Source organism: Pavona decussata, unplaced genomic scaffold, assembly GCF_977016875.1.
Source record: "Pavona decussata unplaced genomic scaffold, jaPavDecu1.1 SCAFFOLD_91, whole genome shotgun sequence".
NCBI lineage: Eukaryota > Metazoa > Cnidaria > Anthozoa > Scleractinia > Agariciidae > Pavona > Pavona decussata.
Genome location: NW_028145508.1, coordinates 607,501 through 627,500, shown reverse-complemented (window position 1 = coordinate 627,500; position 20,000 = coordinate 607,501). Strand labels below are relative to the sequence as shown.

The 20,000-nt window shown below is 39.7% G+C and overlaps 1 protein-coding gene and 2 pseudogenes across 1 annotated transcript in view; all 3 read left to right on the top strand.

Annotated features, from left to right (window-relative positions):
- Positions 1-12,016, top strand: part of LOC146474068 (uncharacterized) — a 12,885-nt pseudogene extending 869 nt beyond the window's left edge.
- The window catches only part of LOC146474067 (uncharacterized), a 62,414-nt gene extending 45,431 nt beyond the window's left edge, over positions 1-16,983 (top strand). The window contains exons 11-12 of the mRNA XM_085117356.1: positions 14,420-14,647; positions 16,806-16,983. Coding sequence (XP_084973482.1) covers positions 14,420-14,647; positions 16,806-16,930 — 353 coding nt within the window. The 3' untranslated portion in view covers positions 16,931-16,983. The remainder of the gene's footprint in view (positions 1-14,419; positions 14,648-16,805) is intronic.
- On the top strand, positions 5,891-6,784 carry LOC146474069 (uncharacterized; annotated as a pseudogene).
- Positions 16,984-20,000: the final 3,017 nt, after the last annotated feature.

Genomic DNA, 20,000 nt, shown 5'->3' with positions numbered 1-20,000 from the left:
TACCTAAATGCCGCGAAATTTACGCGACTATAAAACCGTAAAATTGTCGAACTGAAGCGAACTAATTTGCATACAGTTTTGAAAGACATCTCAGGGCCAAGGTTTATATTCAAAGAGCGGATAACTCTATCCAGTGGATAAAATGTTCTCCAACCAATAGATTTTATTTGCTGGATAGCGAATTATCCGCTGGATAAAATAATCCGCTTTTTGAACAACCGGGGCCTGATGTCAGTTTCTCATGAGTGTATATTTCAGATATTTTTGAATTTTGATTTTATACTAACGTAATACGTGAGTCGCAAAACTTCGCGAACCTAGGGCTGGGTGAAAAGCCCTCTTTACCTGTATTGTAGCATCAAATGAGGAGATTAAAAGGTTTCTGAACATAGCAACGATTTTGATGAGCATGGTCTTTCCGAGGTTCCACAGGCTAGTTTGCGGTTGACAATCTATTTCTGACACGACGAAATGTACAACAGGCGTGCAGCGCTGTCGTGTTCGATGAATTTATTTCCCACGGAAAATTATTTTACCGCGGCCACAAAACGTGTAATTTCTTCAATGCAATCTTTCACAAAAAAGATTTCTGGAAGAAAGGGGAAAGTTTCTGTAGAGATATTTCCATCCACTGAATATTGATGAACATTGCAGTTGAAATGTGATCCCGTACACTGAATGTAAAACTTTCCCGATGTATGCAAATCTTGCTCCAACAAACTGCGTCTGTCTTCCAGCCTGTGGCCACAAAACGTGTAATTTCTTCAGTGCAATCTTTCACAAAAAAGATTTCTGGAAGAAAGGGAAAAGATTCTGTAGAAATATTTCCATCCAGTGAACATTGATGAACATTGCAGTTGAAATGTGATCCCGTACACTGAATGTAAAACTTTTCCGATGTATGCAAATTTAGGCAATGGCGCGAAAACGAGGAGGCGACTCTTATACGAAAACGAGACTAAAAAGATGGCTCTAGCGCGAAAACGAGGTCAGATGTCGTCATAAGTTCGCACCAGTTTCCCGGCCGACACATGCCCCTGCAAAACTCAAGCGGGGGGGCCATTTGGGTGTCCTTACAGCAATCTCGAAAAATCCTGCATAGCCGTACACAGGCACACCAACTCGAAAGACACAGGACGCAAAAACGAAATTAGGCTTGCGTTCTCCTTCGTCGAACGCAATAAAATCATGTGATAAACAAAGAAAATCAATTAAAAATTAAAAAAGTATTAGTAAAAACTAAATTAAAATTTTAAAAATCTCGAAATGGTCTGCTTGATCTAGCTATTAGGTGGATGCAACAGGAGTTTTATTATTATTATTATTATTATTATTATTATTATTATCGTTTCCAAATAACACTATATCCAACAAAATCACTTGTTTGTGTACAATTTTAATCAATCAACATCGATTATCTCATTATATTAACAAGCCTTTTTTCTATTGGCTCAATTAACCTGAAGGAAAATAAAACTTTACTCGTTCCATCTCAGAACTTGCTAAAAACGAAAGAAAAAATTTAAGAAATTTGAACCACTTCTCTCTTTTGTACTTGGAGGCATATTCACCTTATAGAGCGAGTGGATATTACAGCTGCTGAACATCCCACCGAGCATTTCGTCATTTGCGTGTGATCATCACCATTCACACCGAACACCAATCTCTTCAGTCCATCTTTCAGGAAAACCTCGCCTCAGCAACCAAGCGGCTTTGGAAAATGATGCTTTTCCTGCAACGTTACAACTTAACTATGCATACAGGAAAGGTTCGTCACTGCACTTTGCGGACACCCTATCCAGAGACCCATGCCTGAACGAAGCCAACACCTCCAACGATCTTGAGTATGGAACGCCAACACTGTCTTTTGTGTAATTCTCCCATTATATGCGGTGCATTTTACATTATATGCGGTGTATTTTGTATTATATGTGGTGTATTTTGTATTATATGTGGTGTATTTTCCATTATATGCGGTACTTTCCACATTATATGTGGTGCTTTTTACATTATATGCGGTACTTTGTACATTATATGTGGTACTTTTGTCATTATATGCAGTGCTTTTGAAATTATATGCGGTACATTTCGCATTATATGCAGTGCTTTTGTCAATATATGAGGTAGTTTTTTCATTATATGCGGTGCTTTATTTGTCATCATTATATGAGGTGCTTTTGTCGTTATATGCGGTGCTTTCTTCATTATGAGGATGAGGTCGAGAATCTACGGGGGTCTGGGTAAGAGTTTACTAATATTGATAATCCGCCATTTTGTTTCAAGCGCACGAATTGACCTCCTCGCTCATGGATTCAATTGAGCTTGGAAACCCTTTCAGAAAGCTTTTTAAACGAAAGGATAGACCCTTGAGTACCATTATCTATGTCAGATAGCACTTTTACCGACCTAGGAGTCAACACGATTGGTGACCGTATTCGACTCAGAGAACTGTGCACAAAGTATGTGGCTGATCAAAGGTAAACAGATGAGGATGATGAAAACGCAGCTGCCTCAGGCACAACCATGAGTTACAGCGATTCTGTTAGGCAAGAAAGGAGCCTTTTATTCCAACCAAGCAGCACTGGTGGGAGAAGCACTAGCTCTGGAAGGAAGAGAAAACGGAAGAAATCTTGTCCGCAAAGGACATGGACTGTGCAGTTTGTGTGCCTGGCATCTCGCTTTGCGAAAAAAAAAATTCCCGACTGCAACCGAGAAAAAGATGCTATACCAAGCAGGCTTAAGGTGTAAGATATCTTTTCTCTGTGGGACATGGTAAACATGATATAGAACGGTTCATCAAACAAGCAAACTCATATCATCCAACAATCAAATTTACTGCTTAAAAATCTCAAAGATTGAGACTGCATTCAGTTGCATTCACTCCATATTGGATATTAAAACACTGAAACCTTTCAATACACGCGTTTTTCCTCTAGCCACCCATCAAGAGTCAAAGAAGGATTGGTTAAAGCCCTAAGACTCAAACAAGCAAACTTCTCAAAAAATAACGTTTGAGGAAAACAGTTCAGTAAAAAATTTAAATAACGACTCCTTGCTAGAGGCTACCCGAATAATCTGATTGAAAAAATTTTATCAGATGTCAAATTTACAGAAGGGTCATCAGCATTGAAGCGAAAAGACAATACCCCAAACAAATATTGCGTTTCGTAACAAAACCATCAGTGCCCAGCCTCAAACATGTTTTAATGGGAAAATGGCACTTAATACAAAACGAGCCTTTTCTGCGAGAAATCTTCAAAGAGCCAACACTAATTTCCTTTTAAAAAGGAAAATCTCTAAATGACATGCTTGTCAGAACAAAATTTAAAGAAGTTACATTTCAAAAAATGTTTCCGTTTTTAGAAGTCGTGCAGGCCTGTCATCCCTTGCTATTTCCTACGAAGACATCATATCCCCGCGAGAAGTTACGCCTAACATTTCCATTTCATGTACCGGAGTAATACGTTCGGTTTCAAATTTCTCAGTTAGACCTCCAAGGTTTAGAGACTTTTATGACTGTCTCCATAATGAATTCCACTGAACGCAAATCAAAGGAGAGCACCAGCAAGAATGTCCATTCGTAATGTTCGCGCGCTTGATACAAAATGGCGGATTATCGATATCTGTAAACTCTTACCCAGATCCCCGTAGATTCTCGACCTCATCCTCATAATGAAGAAAGCACCGCATATAATGACAAAAGCACCTCATATAATGATGACAAATAAAGCACCGCATATAATGAAAAAACTACCTCATATATTGACAAAAGCACTGCATATAATGACAGAAGTACCGCATATAATGTACAAAGTACCGCATATAATGTAAAAAGCACCACATATAATGTGGAAAGTACCGCATATAATGGAAAATACACCACATATAATACAAAAAGCACCACATATAATGTAAAATACACCGCATATAATGTAAAATGCACCGCATATAATGGGAGAATTACACAGAAGACAGTGTTGGCGTTCCATACTTGAGACCTAGCTTTTCTGCACACATCTTGCTCATCTGGACCTGACCACACCAATCCACATGGATACAACCCTTGAACAACTACGCAAAGCTACAGCATCATGCCAAAAATGCAACTACTAGAATACCACATCATCCAAAATGACCGCCCACGAAAGAACAACTCCCACTCATTCTGGCATTTTCGAGAAGAGCTCAGTGTCCGCAGAGATCTTCTCCTCAAATAAACTCTTGCCATTGTCACCACCTCTCTCATGCCAAGCATGCTAGATAAAATAGAGGCGCTAAATATTGCCTTCCTTTCGCTAGCGATGCTGTCTTCTGGCCACACAAGGCCAATGACACAGAAATATTTTGACAGTCATGTTCCTCCTGTGCTCAGTATGGAAAGCTGTGACTGAGTCACATCGAAGCCCATGGCGTCACACCCCACACCGACCCAGCCTTGGCAGTTGATATCATAAGATATTTTTGAGCTCGAACGCAAGTAGTACCTGGTCACAGTAGACAGCTATAAATGTATTTTCGGCTAGTATTCCAAGTAATTAGTTGCAGTTGTTTTCGTTTCACACCTGCCGCACCCACTATTGTGCATTCTGACTTACATACAAGTTCTGATTGGCCAAGCTGTTCCATACAGTCTATTCATGTTTCTGGTTTGCGCCCCCCCCCCCCCCCCTTCCCCCTCCGCTTACTACTGGTTACGTCATTGCTTTTATTTTTAGGCCGTAGAGATGCTTCTGCGGACTTTTTCCGTTGTTTCAAATTCGGCAAATTCGTACACTGGGCCAAGGACTGTACATCCGTGTTCTGGTCGGGAAGCTACCAGTCCTCTAACTACAATGCTTGCCCTGTAATCTCCTACAACAAGCCAACCGCAGGCCAATCAACTCAACCGAAGTATTGAAGATGACTTGGCGCAGGTAGATCAAATTACACAGAATTACGAACTTGAAAGCGGGCGTTCTTTAGGTGTCAAGGGTAATTTAAAGAATAATTTAGGTTTCTGGAGATCTATAGGTGCTCCGGATTTTATTCTGACAATTATTGAAAACGGCTACAGGCTGCCGTTCATCAGTTTTCCATTACTTGTAAAGCTTAAAAATAATAAGTCTGCTCGACTTCATGCTGCTTTTGTGGATCAAGCCGTTCTTGAGCTTGTTAACTCTGGTTGGGTGCGTATGGTTAAAGAACAGCCTTTAGTTGTAAACCCCTTGTCAGTTTCTATACAGCCATGCGGTAAAAAGAGGTTAATTCTTGATTTGCGCCATGTCAATAAGTCATTAATTAAGCAAAGTGTTAATTATGAGGACTGGAAAATTGCTATGGCTTAATTTGCGAAAGACGCGTACATGTTTTCTTTTGATTTAAAAAGCGGTTATCACCATATCAAGATTGCACAGGAACACTAATTTTTCTGGGGTTTCCATGGCGGGCGCCTGATTCCGTTAACGAAGTATTTTATGTTTTCACTGTGCTCCCGTTCGGTCTCTCCTCGGCCCCTTACGTTTTCACTAAGGTTTTGAAGCCTTTAGAAAAGTATTGGAGAATACAGGGTCTTTGCATGGCCATCTTCCTAGACGATTGTTGGGCGATTGTTCAGGATAGGGAAAGTTGTCGTGTTAAGGCCCTAGCTGTAAGGGGGGATTTGTATAACACGGGTTTTGTTGTCATCGAAGAGAAATCGGTATGGGAACCCACCCAAGTATTGGATTGGTTAGATATTGCCTGGAATTCTGCACTGGGTACTTTAAAAACTGTTGAAAGAAGAATTATTAAGTTCATCAATACAATTAATCATATTATTGAAGCCGATCTCAAAGTGTCTGCGAGAGAGTTGGCCTCCTTCACGGGTCAAATTATTTCTACCGGGCCCGTTGTTGGTAACATTGGTAGGATAATGACCAGACATTATGTCTTGTCTACCTTGTGCAGAGACAACTGGGATTCTGTTTTCCGTCTTGACGATTATTGCAAGGAAGAACTTTATTTTTGGAAGGATAATATGGTTAATATCAATTCAATACTAGGTATTGTTTTGTAAGTAAAGATCCAAGTTATTTTGTATATCCAGATGCCATTGCTACCGGTGTTGGAGCATTTATTGACTTTAACAGTGATTTTGTGTGTCACAAATTTGTGGTCGGAGAGCGAGGTCGTTCAAAGTTCAACGTGTAGGGAGTTGCCTGTTATTGAGTTTTCATTGCAATCATTTGCCCCAGTGCTTGAGGGTTCACACGTTAAGTGGTCTACTTATAGCCAAGCAGCTGCTAAGATTGTTGAAGTGGGCGGCATGAAATTGGGTTTGCATAAGATGGCCCGAAGGATTTTTGATATTTGTATTCGATCGGGGATTCATTTGGAAGTACAATGGATTCCTCGCACCTTGAATCAGCAAGCCGATTATATTAGTCGTTTAATCGACACTGATGATTGGCAAATTACTGGATAATTATTTCTTCTTCTTGATGCCCGGTGGGGGCCCTATAGTGTTGATTGTTTTGCTTCGGGTGTTCATTTTTTCTTTCAGTCTCTTCGAGGGGAAAATTGCCTAGTAGTTCCTCCAGTTGGTATCGTCCCACGCGTATTGCATTATTTGAAATCTCAGCAGGCCGTTGGTACGCTTGTTGTACCTCTTTGGCCTTCGGCTCATTTCTGGCCTTTAATTACACTTAAGTATAGTAGTTATCTTGTGGCCCACAGTATTCATATTGGGAAGGAGGTTCTAACCCACGGTAGGAACCCCAATTCGCTCTTAGGGTCTGATCTTTTCACAGGAAATATTATTTGTTGATAAGCGCTGCTTTCAGGCAGTAAAGAAGACACAAAAGTACAACTAGCAACTCACATGTAATTATAACAGTAGAAGACAAGATGACCGGTCTTACAACGTTGACCTACGCGCATGCGTTTGCGCCTCGCGGTTTACCTATATACTGGTATCTCGCGGGCTCATGATGATACCAATTATATCAACATCCTTCTTTTTCAAGAAAAAAAAATAAATAGGAAATAGCAATCCAACTTAACGAGTTCAGTTCTTTCTTAAAGTCTCTGTTCCTTGCAATGAATTCTAATCAATTCTAATCGAAAAAGAAATAAAATCGTACTAGAAACTAAAAATTGAACTCATAGTCTTTGAACCAGTGAGGTTCCTTCCTGATCCGCTGCGGCCTTGTCTGCATGTCTGCTTTAGTGGTTTCTTAGGACTCAGTCCGCTTCTCAGTATGCGCTGGCGGGCTGTGCGCATTCTCATCAGCAGGTGGTGGAGATCTCTCTGGTGACGCTCTTAGTGTCGTAGGACGTAAATGGACTCTGTTTCTCCTGTAGATACCTTCCTTTCCATCTATTATGTGTATAGTGTAGGATCGATCGCTGTGTTCAGTACGCACAGTTCCTCTTCTCCAATCACACTTCTTTCCTTCCGTGTGTTGGTAGTACACTGGCTGACCAGGAGTGAGTCGTTTTAAGTCTCGAGCACCTTTGTCATAGGTACGCCTGATGGCAAGGCGCCGCTTGAGTCGTCTCAGTGTCACTTGTCTCTTACTTCTGATTCTTTTGGTTCCCACGGATGGTAGCATTGATCGCGTATTTCTGCCAAACATCATTTCAGCAGGGCTAACTCCTGTATCTTGGCGAGGTGTGTTCCTCAATTCAAGTAGGGCTTCATATTGATCAGTACCATCCAGCAGTGCTTTACGCATCATCATTTTCGCAATCTTTACTGCAGCTTCCGCCTTCCCGTTTGACTTGTGATGTTCAGGTGATGATGTTGCATGGCCAATTCCCCAGTTTCTTGTGAAATCTTTGAATTGTCGTGAGAGGAATTGTGAACCAGAGTCAGTCACTATTTGCACTGGTATTCCATACCTTGCAAAATGTCCTTTGAGTTTGGTAATAACTTGTCGAGTCGTTGTGGTGGACAGGTAATCAACTTCTATAAAATTTGAGTAGTAGTCGACAGTGACTAAATAACTTCCGCCCTTGATCTCATACAAATCGACACCTATCTTGCTCCACGCTGTTTCTCCTTCTTCATGTTGTTTCAGTGTCTCTTTCTGATTCCGTGGTTTATGTAGCTGACAGGCTTCACAGTTTTCGGCCACTTGACGTATCTCTGTTGACATTGCGGGCCAAAATACAGTATCACGGTAACGTCTCATCATGCTGTCGTAACCAAGGTGTGCAGAGTGTAATCGTTTCTTCGTGATATCTCTCAGCGACTTTAAAATTACTACTCTTTCGCCCTTCAAAATAACTCCATCTTGATGGCTGAGAGTGTCTCTTTCGTCAAAATATGGTCTCACTGCACTAGGCACGCCCTTCTTGTGTTCGGGCCAACCTTCCTTTATGATGCCAAGGAGTGTCTGCATGCTTTCATCTTTTGTGGTTGCTTCTTTCACTTCCTTGATTCTCTCATATGATTCTCCTTTCAGAGCGTTGACCGTCATCACTCTGACATGGGTATCAGGGACATCTAGATAGGCTCTACTCAGAGTGTCAGCAATAAAAAGTTTGCTTCCCTCAATGTAGTGGAAGTCAACATCATATCGATGAAGTCGCAGTATCAGTGCTTGTAACCTCTTAGGAGCTTGGCTGAGGGGCTTCTTTAGAATTGAAGCTAACGGCTTGTGATCATTTTCAACAACAACCTTGCTACCATATGTGTATTGATCAAAGCGTTCTAGACCAAACACTACTGCTAAAGTCTCCTCGATTTGCGCCCAATTCCTTTCTGCGCTTGTTAGTGCTCGTGATGCATATTCAATTGGCTTCCCATCTTGCAGGAGGGTGGCACCCAATCCATCTTTGCTGCTGTCAACTTGTAGGACTAATTCCTTGTCTGGGTCAAATTAAACGAGCAAGGGGGTCTCTGTGATTTTCTGCTTCACTTTCTGGAAAGCTTGTTCACATTCAACGGACCAATTCCAGTCAACATCTTTTTTAGTCAGCTCTCGTATGGGCTGTAAATCACTGGCTAGGTTGGGGAGGAACTTTGATAAGTACTGGATCATTCCACAGAATCTCTTCACTCCATGTACATCTGTGGGTGCAGGCATGCTGAGGATAGCTTCTACTTTGGATTTGTCTGCCTGTACTCCTTCATTGGTTATCAGGTGACCCATGAACTTGACCTGCGTTTGCTTTAGGATGGACTTCTCATTGTTCAGCCTTATGTTTCTTTCTGTGTACCTTTTCTGTAATTCGAGGAGGTTCTGCTCATGATCAGAGTCAGCTTCTTCCCTTGTATTACCACTCCCCATCACCAGTAGGTCATCTGCAACGCAAATTACACTGTTCAGGCCACTGAGCGCCTCATTTAGCTTCCTTTGCAAAATTTCGCTGCTAACCTTCAGTCCAAAAGGAAGTCGGGCCCATCTATATCGTCCAAAAGAGGTGATCATGGTTGTTAGTAGACTGGATTCCTTGTCCAATCGCGCATCCCAGTAGGCTTACTTAACATCAAGTTTGCTGAACACTTTTGCATTGTTCAGGTTTGGCAGCACATCATCTAAAGTTGGCAGCCTGTAGTGCTCCCGCTGTAGAGCATCATTCAGCGGTTGAGGGTCAATACAGATCCTTAGAGATCCATCTGATTTCTTAACTACAGCCATTTGGCTCACCCACACTGTGGGTTCCTCCACAGGTATCAGAACTCCAATTTCAACCAGTCGCTCAAGTTCCTGTTTAACATCTTCTTGCAATGCAAGGGGTAATTTCCGGCAGGGTAGTGCTCTTGGTGGAACTTCTGGGTTAACATGCAGCTGTGCTTCCCCCAAATCTCCTAACAGATTTGTATCAGAGCTTACTTGAGCTATAAAGTTGTCATCATTAATGGTGAACAGTCCCATTTCTTGTACAGTTTTCAGGCCCAAAAGGCAACTGAAATCATTTGGAACAACAATAAAATCAGCCTCACTCACTTGTGCATTCTTTGGATTCAAGACTTCCAAAGTAGTTTCTCCCAGTGGAGTTAACTTTGATTTGTTCCACATAATCAGTTTCTTCGAGGTGGATTTCACTTGAGACTTCTTCACAAACTTCTGAGATATTGCGTTAATATCAGCACCAGAGTCTTATTGAAACCTAACACCACAGCCGTTAACTTGCATCAAAGCAGTTACTCGTTTGTTTTGATCAGTCACGACAGTAGCTAACCACTGTTCATCAGAGTCGGTAGAGTCACCATCTACATTAAGTGAATGTACTTTCTTGCATTTCACATCAAAATGGTTTCTGCCTTTGTAGTGCTTGCCCGTTTTCCCCTCAGGCGGGACATTTTATCTTCACTGCTTCATGTGACTTGCCACAGAAATTGCATTCTTTCAGCATACGGGGAATATATTTCTGTTGAGTTTTCACAGCACATTTCTGCTTTAACTTGCTTTGTACACCAACTTTATCAATCTTCTGTGCTTTACTGCTTGCACTCATTTCTTTTTTGTTTCGTGAAGTGGTTTCAAAAGTTCGACAGGTCTCTATGGCTTTCTTTAAATCTAGGTTTGTCTCACGGAGTAACAATTCTTGCAACTTACCGGAGACGCTGAAGACAATTTTGTCCCTGATCATCCGGTCCTTCTCTTTGAAGTTACACGCGGCAGCACGGGAATATAACTCGGTTAAGAACACATCAAATGGCTCGTGGAATGGGATATTCAAGAAGCGAAAACTTTGGTAAACTTCATTTTCTCGCGGGTTGCAGTACTCCTCAAGCTTTTCAAGGACTTTCGCTGGATCGTGTTTGTCATCTTCTTGATCAAACTGGAAATGATAGTAAACGTCGAGGACTTGCGGGCCAGCACAATGTAGAATAATCACTGTTTGTCGCTGTTTCGGCTTGTTAGTAGTGCCACTAGCTTCCATGTAAACTTCCAATTGACGTTTCCATTTTCTAAAACTATCTTCCAGATTACCATCGGTCAGATCGAGTTTTGGCGGTAAATGAAAATGTGCCATCTCCATGTGAAAAAATAGTTGTCTTGTGCTCACACTTATTCCAGAACAACTTTAGTACCTTTGCTGAAGAAATATTGCTGCCACCATGTTGATAAGCGCTGCTTTCAGGCAGTAAAGAAGACACAAAAGTACAACTAGCAACTCACATGTAATTATAACAGTAGAAGACAAGATGACCGGTCTTACAACGTTGACCTACGCGCATGCGTTTGCGCCTCGCGGTTTACGTATATACTGGTATCTCGCGGGCTCATGATGATACCAATTATATCAACATTATTGCCTTGTGATTGGAATTTACCGAGTAATATATTTGATGGTGTGTCTATTAGCCTAATCATTATTTACTTTTGTTGGCACTGGCCAAAACAATATATTGTTTATTTATGTGGTACTGGCCCAATTAATGGTTTATCATTTCTCGTGGCGCTGGCTTAAACAACGTATTGTTGTTTTATGTGACACTGGCCTAATCAATGAATTTTGTTTTATCGGGCACTGGCTCAAATAATAATGGTTTATCGTTTTATGTGGCACTGGCTCCAGTAATGATCATTATTTCTTTTCCTTTTGTATGGTTATGAGCGGATATTCTTTCTGCTCTTTTAGTGTATATGTTTTGTTCTTGTCTTTCCAGGTAATCTTGTCAAGTAAGCCCTGGAAAGGTTTTCAACAATTTTCCTTAGGCAACGTTTATCAGGTTTTAGAAGTTATGTTGAAGTCCAGGACCGATACAACTTCTAAAGCCTACGTTCGCGTAATTGGGAAGTTTTTTGAATGGTGTAAAAGTAAACACTTCAACATGCAGCTACCATTTCCTCTTAGTGTTGTTTCTCTTTATTTATTTGAAGTTCAGCAGTCTTGCACCTCTAGTTCCTCAATAATTTTAACCCATGCCACCCTTAAATGGCTACATTCCTTTGTCCCTACTTTGGATCGTAATTCTTTGGATAGCGACTTTTGCAGGAATATTGTCGAGTCTGCTGAACGCCAGAAATCACAGCCCGTTATGAAAAAGAAGCCTATTACCACAGACATCATAAGGAGTATTTTAAATATCCATAATTAAGAAATACGCTAATTTAAAGAATCTTCGTATCGCTGCGTTATGCTCTTTAGCTTTTGCAGGATTTTTTCGTTATGACGAATTATGCAGTATCGCTCCTAAGCATATTAAATTTCACTGCGATTATATAAGAATTTTTGTACCTCGTAGTGAGACTGATGTTTATAGGGAAGGGAATTACGTATTTATTAGCGCATTCAGGTCTAAGTACTGTCCTGTTGGTGTTTTACAAAGGTACTTAGATCTATCTGGTATTGACTTATGTAGTTCTCTCCCTTTATTTAGACCGCTTGTTTTTCACCGTAGTAGTTCTACCTATACCCTGAGAAGTGGTAAGATTTCTTATACTACTTGTAGGGATATCTTAAGGAATACCTTAAGTCAGCTGGGTTACAACCCTAATGATTATGGTCTTTATAGTTTAAGATCCAGTGACATTACATCTGCGGTCCGTAATAGTTGTAACTCGATTCCAGAAAGACTTCTTAAAGTCCATGATGGAAATCTGATTCAGCCAAGGATATGTATGTAGAGGAACTGAGCCTTGAAAGCAGATTACAAGTAACTAAGTGTTTAGGTTTGTAATGTATTATAGAACGTATATTATTTCCTGCTTGCTACTATTAAGAATTGTAAAAAGAAAAACAGTCTTGTAACTTTCCTGCAATTCATCTTGTATTAGCAACAAACAGTTTTGTAATTTTCTTCATTATACTATGCATTAGTAGCTATTTATCTTATAATAAACTGTTTTGGATCCGCTTGCGCATCCTACCACATTTCTTGTGTGATTTGTTTGTTTTACGGGAATTTAAGGGTAAAATGATTTACGTTCGTTTGAGGGAAGCGAATTAGAACGTAATGATTTATTTATGAGTTAGGCCAACTGGACAACACCTTGTCAACCACCATTGTCAATCTCAACAAAGCCCACCTCGCCCGCCATACACACCGGCAGTCACATCCTTCTCCCAAGCCGTGCAAAGCTACGTCCAGCAGCACCTCCTCAGAGTATTCTTCGGAAGCAAACACTGCCGCCACCCCACACAGCCCATTCTGTGGGAAGCACCAGTTATTCCAGACCACTCAACTGTTCACCAAACGGAACAGCCTTCAGCATCAGAGCCCACCTCAAGCTGAAAATCACACCACTCAGCCTGTGCTCATCCCTGAACCAACACCACAAGAGCACCAAAACAACTCCAGTTCGCCTTAAGCTAGCTCAATGACCTCCAGTGCAGTCTGAACAACAAGATGATCCACAAACTAAAGAAAGTTGAGGACTTTAGTCTTTATTAAAAGGCCAGATGACTCTGGTACATAAGCCAGCATAATTTATTTTTAAGGGCAAATCCTTTATTTCCCTTTTTTATTTTTTTACTCACCTGCAAGCCAGAACACAAATGTAGGCTTTCAATGTACTTCACACTTAGCTGATGAAAATTTGTTTTTAGTCATTATGTTACTCACCTGCACGCCATATCATTTTTTTCAATTTTGAGGAGCATTACATTCACTCCTCATGACCAATGCTTCATAATTTGAGGCTCAACCTTCATAACCTATGTGTATGAATTTAATATATTCATTTATTAATTTTTTTTTTATGGAGAGGGAGAAATTTCACGTTATTGTTGCGTTTCTTGCACGTGATTACTTCACATTTATATTTGTGAGTTCCCCGCTAAACTCGTGCTTTTGCTTCGCGGCCAAATGAAGCCCAATCAACATGTTATGACGTTGCTCTGCTTCGTGTACGTTCCCCTAGCATAACAGTTCCATCTTCCTCAGCACATATCACTCCAGTATGTTTAATTGCATTTAAATCTGTTTAGTTATAACAGACCACTTTATATGAAAGCGATGATTGTAATATTGTAATCCTTTTTAAAGTAGAAGACTCTATGCATTGCTTCGGTTTTGCTTACTGAATTAACGGGAAGGAATGAACTGTGCTCTTGAAAAGACCTGCACTTACATTACAATTAAGACTGGGGGAAAGAAGAAGGTTTTTCACCCTCAGTTGTAATGTAAATGTAGGGTACTCAAACTTTGTTTGAGTCAGCATGTCCAGCAAGAGTAAAAAGTGGAGTGAAGACAGTGACAGTACTTGGATCACCCCTGCTGACTGACCAACGGGAAGCGTTATTGCTCAAGCGTTCAAAGATATTCGAATCTTTAGTTAATCGTTGTGTTAATTACGACGCCGAGCGTTGAAAGGCACTTTTTATTTTGCAAAAATCTTTGTGGTTGCTAAGTTGCTTTGAAACAGCAAAACGCCTTGAACTCATCTACTCACAAAATAATATTTCACGTACATGGTAATTAATTCTTATACTTCCTTATTGAAAGTGGATTCTATTTGTATTGCTAATTGCTAAGGAAGTTAAATTGTTCCATAACTAGTTCCACCAAAAGCAGTATTGCCGAGGTGGGGTCCTGTTGTACTTGCTCCGGACTTCAAGCTATCGTGTTCAGCCATAGGAACTCCTCCAATAAACATATCGATAATAAGGAACTCAACAACACTGGTGAAAGGAACAAACAAAGCCAGCATACGAGTTAATGAGGAAGGAAACTATACATGCCGGGCCACTAGCAAGTATGGAATGGACGAGAGAACAATAGTGAATGGTAAGCGAAACCAGATTAATTTAATCACTTTTAGTCGTGTTTAGTTTAAGTAAACAATCGATTATAAGTGGTCTATTTCTTTTACTCCTTCCTTCTTAAATGTGATATTTTACGTTTCCGGTCGAAATCTAATTTCCTATCCATTCACATAAGGCAATTTAATAGTGTTTTCTTTTCCTTCCTCTTGCTTCTGCTACTGCATTCTAATGTTGCATAAGGTGATTCTAACTCCGGAATCTGTCGATAACACCACGTTGCGAGACTCCCTAATTTCAGGCGGAAGTTGCAGTGCAGTACATTTCATTGTAGTACATTGAATATTTGTTTTTAGTTATTATATTGTGTTACTCACCTGCAAGCCACAACACAAATGTAGGCTTTCAATGTACTTCACACTTAGCTGATGAAAATTTGTTTTTAGTCATTGTGTTACTCTTCCGCAAGCCATAACACAAATGTAGGATAACAATGTACCACAGACTAACTTCATGAAGATTTGCTTTGGGTTATTTGCTTTTCAACGATAAGACTATAAGTGTGTAAGGCGTATGCGTTTCTTACTCGTGTTTTGCCAGTGTTGTCGAACATCTCGTAAAAAAGGCTATAATTTTATAATTTTTTTTTATAATTTTTTTCATATATTCTATTTTGCATGTTTTACACGAATTTTAACAATAGCGAAGATAAAGTCATTCTCCCACCCAGGTTTTCTCACTTCTCTGATTTTGATGTGATGCATGGCCAAAAGCAGAGTGATGAAATGGTATTCAAAATAGTGTAAAGATACAGTCGAACCCCTCCACTAACGGCCACCTCTCCACAACGGCCACCTCTCTACAACGGCCACATTTTTTTGTCCCGGCGGACAGTCCATACATTAGCTCTTGTTTAAACCTCTGTACAACGGCCACCTCTCTACAACGGCAACGGCCACTAAAGTGTGTCCCCAACTGCCAAAATAACCTCTCGACAACGGCCAGTACAGTTCAGTTTTTGTAAAAACCTTTTTTTATAAACTGATGCAGTCATCGACATTTGTCTTCGGAACATTACGTTTCTGTATCCATTTATATAATAACGTATTTTGATTGTGTTCCATTTATATGCTGCAGTAAGCATAAATTGTCTACAATAATATAGCGAATGTTGCGAACCTTACTCTTTTCGTCTTGTTAACATTTTGATTTAAAACATTATTTACGTTTTATTGTGTATTTTATCTTAAAATATATTATTTAAGATTGGATTGCCATTATAGGCTACAGTAAGCATGAACTTGGCATAATAAACATGTTGTACTTCCCGAAAAAAAGGTGTCATATTACACCCCTACCTCCCCATAACGGCCACCTCTCCACAACGGCCACTTTCTTCTGTCCCCAAGGTGGCCGTTGTGGAGAGGTTCAACTGTATTTCCAAAAACTTTGTTCCCATGGAGACGCCATGTCATCTGAACAATTAAACGTCATAACAAATTGTGATAGTGAATTTTCGGAAAAGTCACATACGGTTTGGTAGCGATTTTGAAAAATAAAAAGGTTATGAATGCTTAAAGTCAGTGCGGACACGTTGGCTCCCCACCCCTACCCGCCTCACCATATTTGCCTATGAAATGGTCAGTGATGTCGTGCTCTGCTGAGGTTTTTATTGTAAATTTTTCTATCTACTACTTTCACACTTATTTCATCAGCTTATCACATACTAACACAAATATAAAGAAACAAGTTGGCATATCACGACCTTACAAAGCACTGCAATGCAATTACGTCTTTAAGTAGAACAAGGTACAAAATAATATTGATAAATTTGGGGCTGAAGATTAAGGAGAACAACAACAAAGCAGAGAATACAAAAAGATCTACCGGACAGTAAGGGAATTGAAGTGAGGTCCACTTCCTATCGTGAATGTTAAGTTTGTCTTTCTCTCTCGTAATAAAGCTCACCGTTTCCAATGTACGTTTGATACATTGTAGAAGCAAATTTATAGTTGGGGGGTAACTGGTAAATTTGCATGTTTTTTAGACTTCTTAGGATTGCGTGAAAAAAATTCACCTTGTAACGATAAAACAAACCCCTACGGGTTAGTGTTAGCACAGTACTTTCCACTCCACCTGTAGAAAAAAGTTCACTTCATTGTGTTTTGACATCTCTCCTTCAGTATGTCCAAAGCCATGTGTCTGTACTCCCTACTGGCGGGATCCATCCTTGGCAGATATCTCATGTGCAGGAGAGCAACTGACGTCTGTCCCAGGGCCTTTACCGGTTAATACCGGTCAACTGTAAGTACTATCCCTGTACTGAATTAGAGAAAAAGCACACAATTGATGACATTGTTCCAAGAATAACAAGAATAAAAAAAAAACACAAAAAGGCTATTAAAGTGTTATGGTTTACAAATAAAGTGATTATGTTGAGTGTCCTTTACAATTGTAAACCTAACACTTGAACAAGTAATGCAGTGTAAAAAACGTCCATTTTCCCGACAAACAGCTAACTTCAATTCTTTAGAGAGACAAGGTGTTTTACTTTATGTGAAAAACTGGATTTATTTCAATTTAGAAGAAACTTGTTTTTAAGTTAGTTTGACTAATTAAAAAGAGATTAGCCCCGCCTTTAATGAAAACTTTGTCGCTTTGAATCTTTTTACAACGAGATCATACGGAAGTATTAACGTTAAAAAGGTAAAAAAAAAGTGATAAAAACAGAAAACAAGTTATACATGCAGTAGTAAAAAACCCTTGAGGAATTGAAGAAAATTACACTGCTCTTAAACAGAGTAAACTTGTGGTAATTTTATCGAGTTTGGCAGCGGTTTAGAGTGGTTGAAGGGATGTGAGGGTTAGAGACGGGGGGTAGGGGGCTGGGCTTAGCCTCAGGATGGGACAAATGACAAGGACGGGGCCAATTAATACAGGCATCTGCCAAAAAAACGACGTGGAAAAAGAGGGCTAGAGAATTTCAGACTACTGAAAGCATTACAGTGTTCTTGATGCAAACTTGTTATCACTAGGATCCATTTTCCCATAATATGAGTTAGTCATAATTCCAGGGAGGAGGAGGGGATAAAATTGCTTTCAAATGAATCTTTACCGTTAGAGTTGTCTTAAATGGCAGATATCGGCTCACTTAGGATATTGCCTTCACAGATTGATAACTCCTATTTCTTCTGGTTATCGTCTAAAACAAGAACATAGTATTAAATGATAAATGCCATATTACAGAACCTAATTGCATTTATGCAACAGGAAGGGATTTAAGAAACAAATAAAAGAGGGATAAAAATTCGACAGTCTGCCACCGCCTGAGGAGACTAAAGGGTGTTAGCATACTGTTCTGATGCCCATCTGTTATTTGTTAGCCTCAATATTCATTTTTAATCATTCTGAAGTATAAACCTTTGTCAACGTTCCCAAATTTACTATATTTGAGTTACCCATTTCTTCTTTAAAAATGTTCTAATGATCATAAAAATAGTTACGTCACGTTGACGTGCCTCCACTTTATAAATTAAACATATTGAGGCATTTTTGGATAGCTGGAAACTTCTAAGAGACAATAATGATAAGACGCTGAAAACTTACAAATAAAAAAAAATTTAACCAGAATCCCCACTTAAGTTGACAGCACGTGGAAGGAAATAAGACATCTCAAGGATGGTCAGAGAATTGAAGGAAGACCAATTTTAAAGACTTTCGTTTGCTCTCAAACGTCTATGGACTGGACACAATTATGAACACCTTTGAAAATCTTTCTTGATTACTTTACAACTAGAATTGTGCCTTGATCACAGCGTCATATGGATGTACTGAAGCCGTATGTGTTTAAAATACTCCAGCAATTATTTAATTATTTTGATGATAAGGTTATAAAATAATATTCTCTTTATTCTCTTTTCGGGGACTTGTCCAATAACACCTTAGAACAGTTGCCCGCGGGTGTTTTCAGTAATATCACCAGACTGGAAGTCCTGTAAGAATGAGGCTTCTTTGTCCAAGATATGCTTAAACATTTCTATCGGAGTCTGAGTGCCATCAAGGATGTTTGGTCTATTTTTATGTTTCTCTAACTGAAACAATACTACCTTTCGATCGAAATATTATATGACAATTGATCATACCAAATTGTTATTTATCGTGGATGGGGAGGGAGGCACCATTGAAGGAAGTAACGTCTTTTCAATTGAATCCTGTCTGGGAAAACAGCCTAAAGTGGCAGTTCTCCGATAAATAAACTTTGAAAGTGTTATTTAATGTTATATTATTCCAATTTTGAATTAACGGCTTCATGCAAACAGAGACAGAAAAGACAAGGAATGTGGTAATGATGATGAAAGGTTTCGCTTTTGGGTCATATAGTTAAAAAAAAGGATTGCGGATAATATCAAGAGCCTAAAAGCTGACCTACAGTGCGTCTCACCCTTCTTGGTGTTTAAGAATTGACTGAATGCTCTATAAGACATTGTCAAGAAAGGGTGGAAGAGGATTGTTTGTAATGACTTTAAGGTTTGTTTTTAAAAACAAATCAGGGGCTGGAGGTACATTGATGACATTTGTAGTGATCGAGGAAAAGGCATAGAGCTAGTATTGCGGTTGGTGTCTTACCGATACAAACTGGTCAACCTTTAATTTTACTTCTCGGAAAGTGAAAAATTAAAAGCAAAAAATATTCACTATGGATAGACATTTCTAAAATGAAGATTTAGCAGGGGACGTTACCTCTGTATGTCAAGGAGAGTCTTACCTTAACAAATCTTTTCGCAGCATCTTACGAAAAACATTGACATCTACTCGAGCACCTGGATTTTCAATATTGAAACTGCTTGATAACTCCACTGGAATTATTTACAGACATGGAAGCGGGATTTAAGACATTCACAATACCAATAAAGCACTGTAAAAGGTTGCGAACCACTCGCAGGCTGCTCAACCGCAGCCGAACCAATATAGTGGAAGCTCTCGTAAGGCCCGCGGACACCCTAGGGACGCGAAAGAGGTTTCCACGACTGGAACTGGCCGCTTACGAGAATTGTTCTAAGTCGTAAGCGGCCGCTAGAAGTGTAAAGGACAGATGGCCTCTTGTAACAAACATTGGAACATCGGAAATGCAAAAAAAAAAACAAAAAAACACCAAATTAAAATATTTTTGTTTTTGTTGTTTTATTGCCTTATTTAATGCCGCAATAATGACGATAGCTGTAATTAATGCACTGTAAAATCATTGTGATAAACAGCGATGTGAGGTTGATTGATTATTAAAGATTAGATCAGAGGCTACGGGAATGAGTAAATACAGAGTTTGTATGGGAGTTTTGTGAAGGCGGTATAAACGATGGGAGCAGCACATACATACTAAG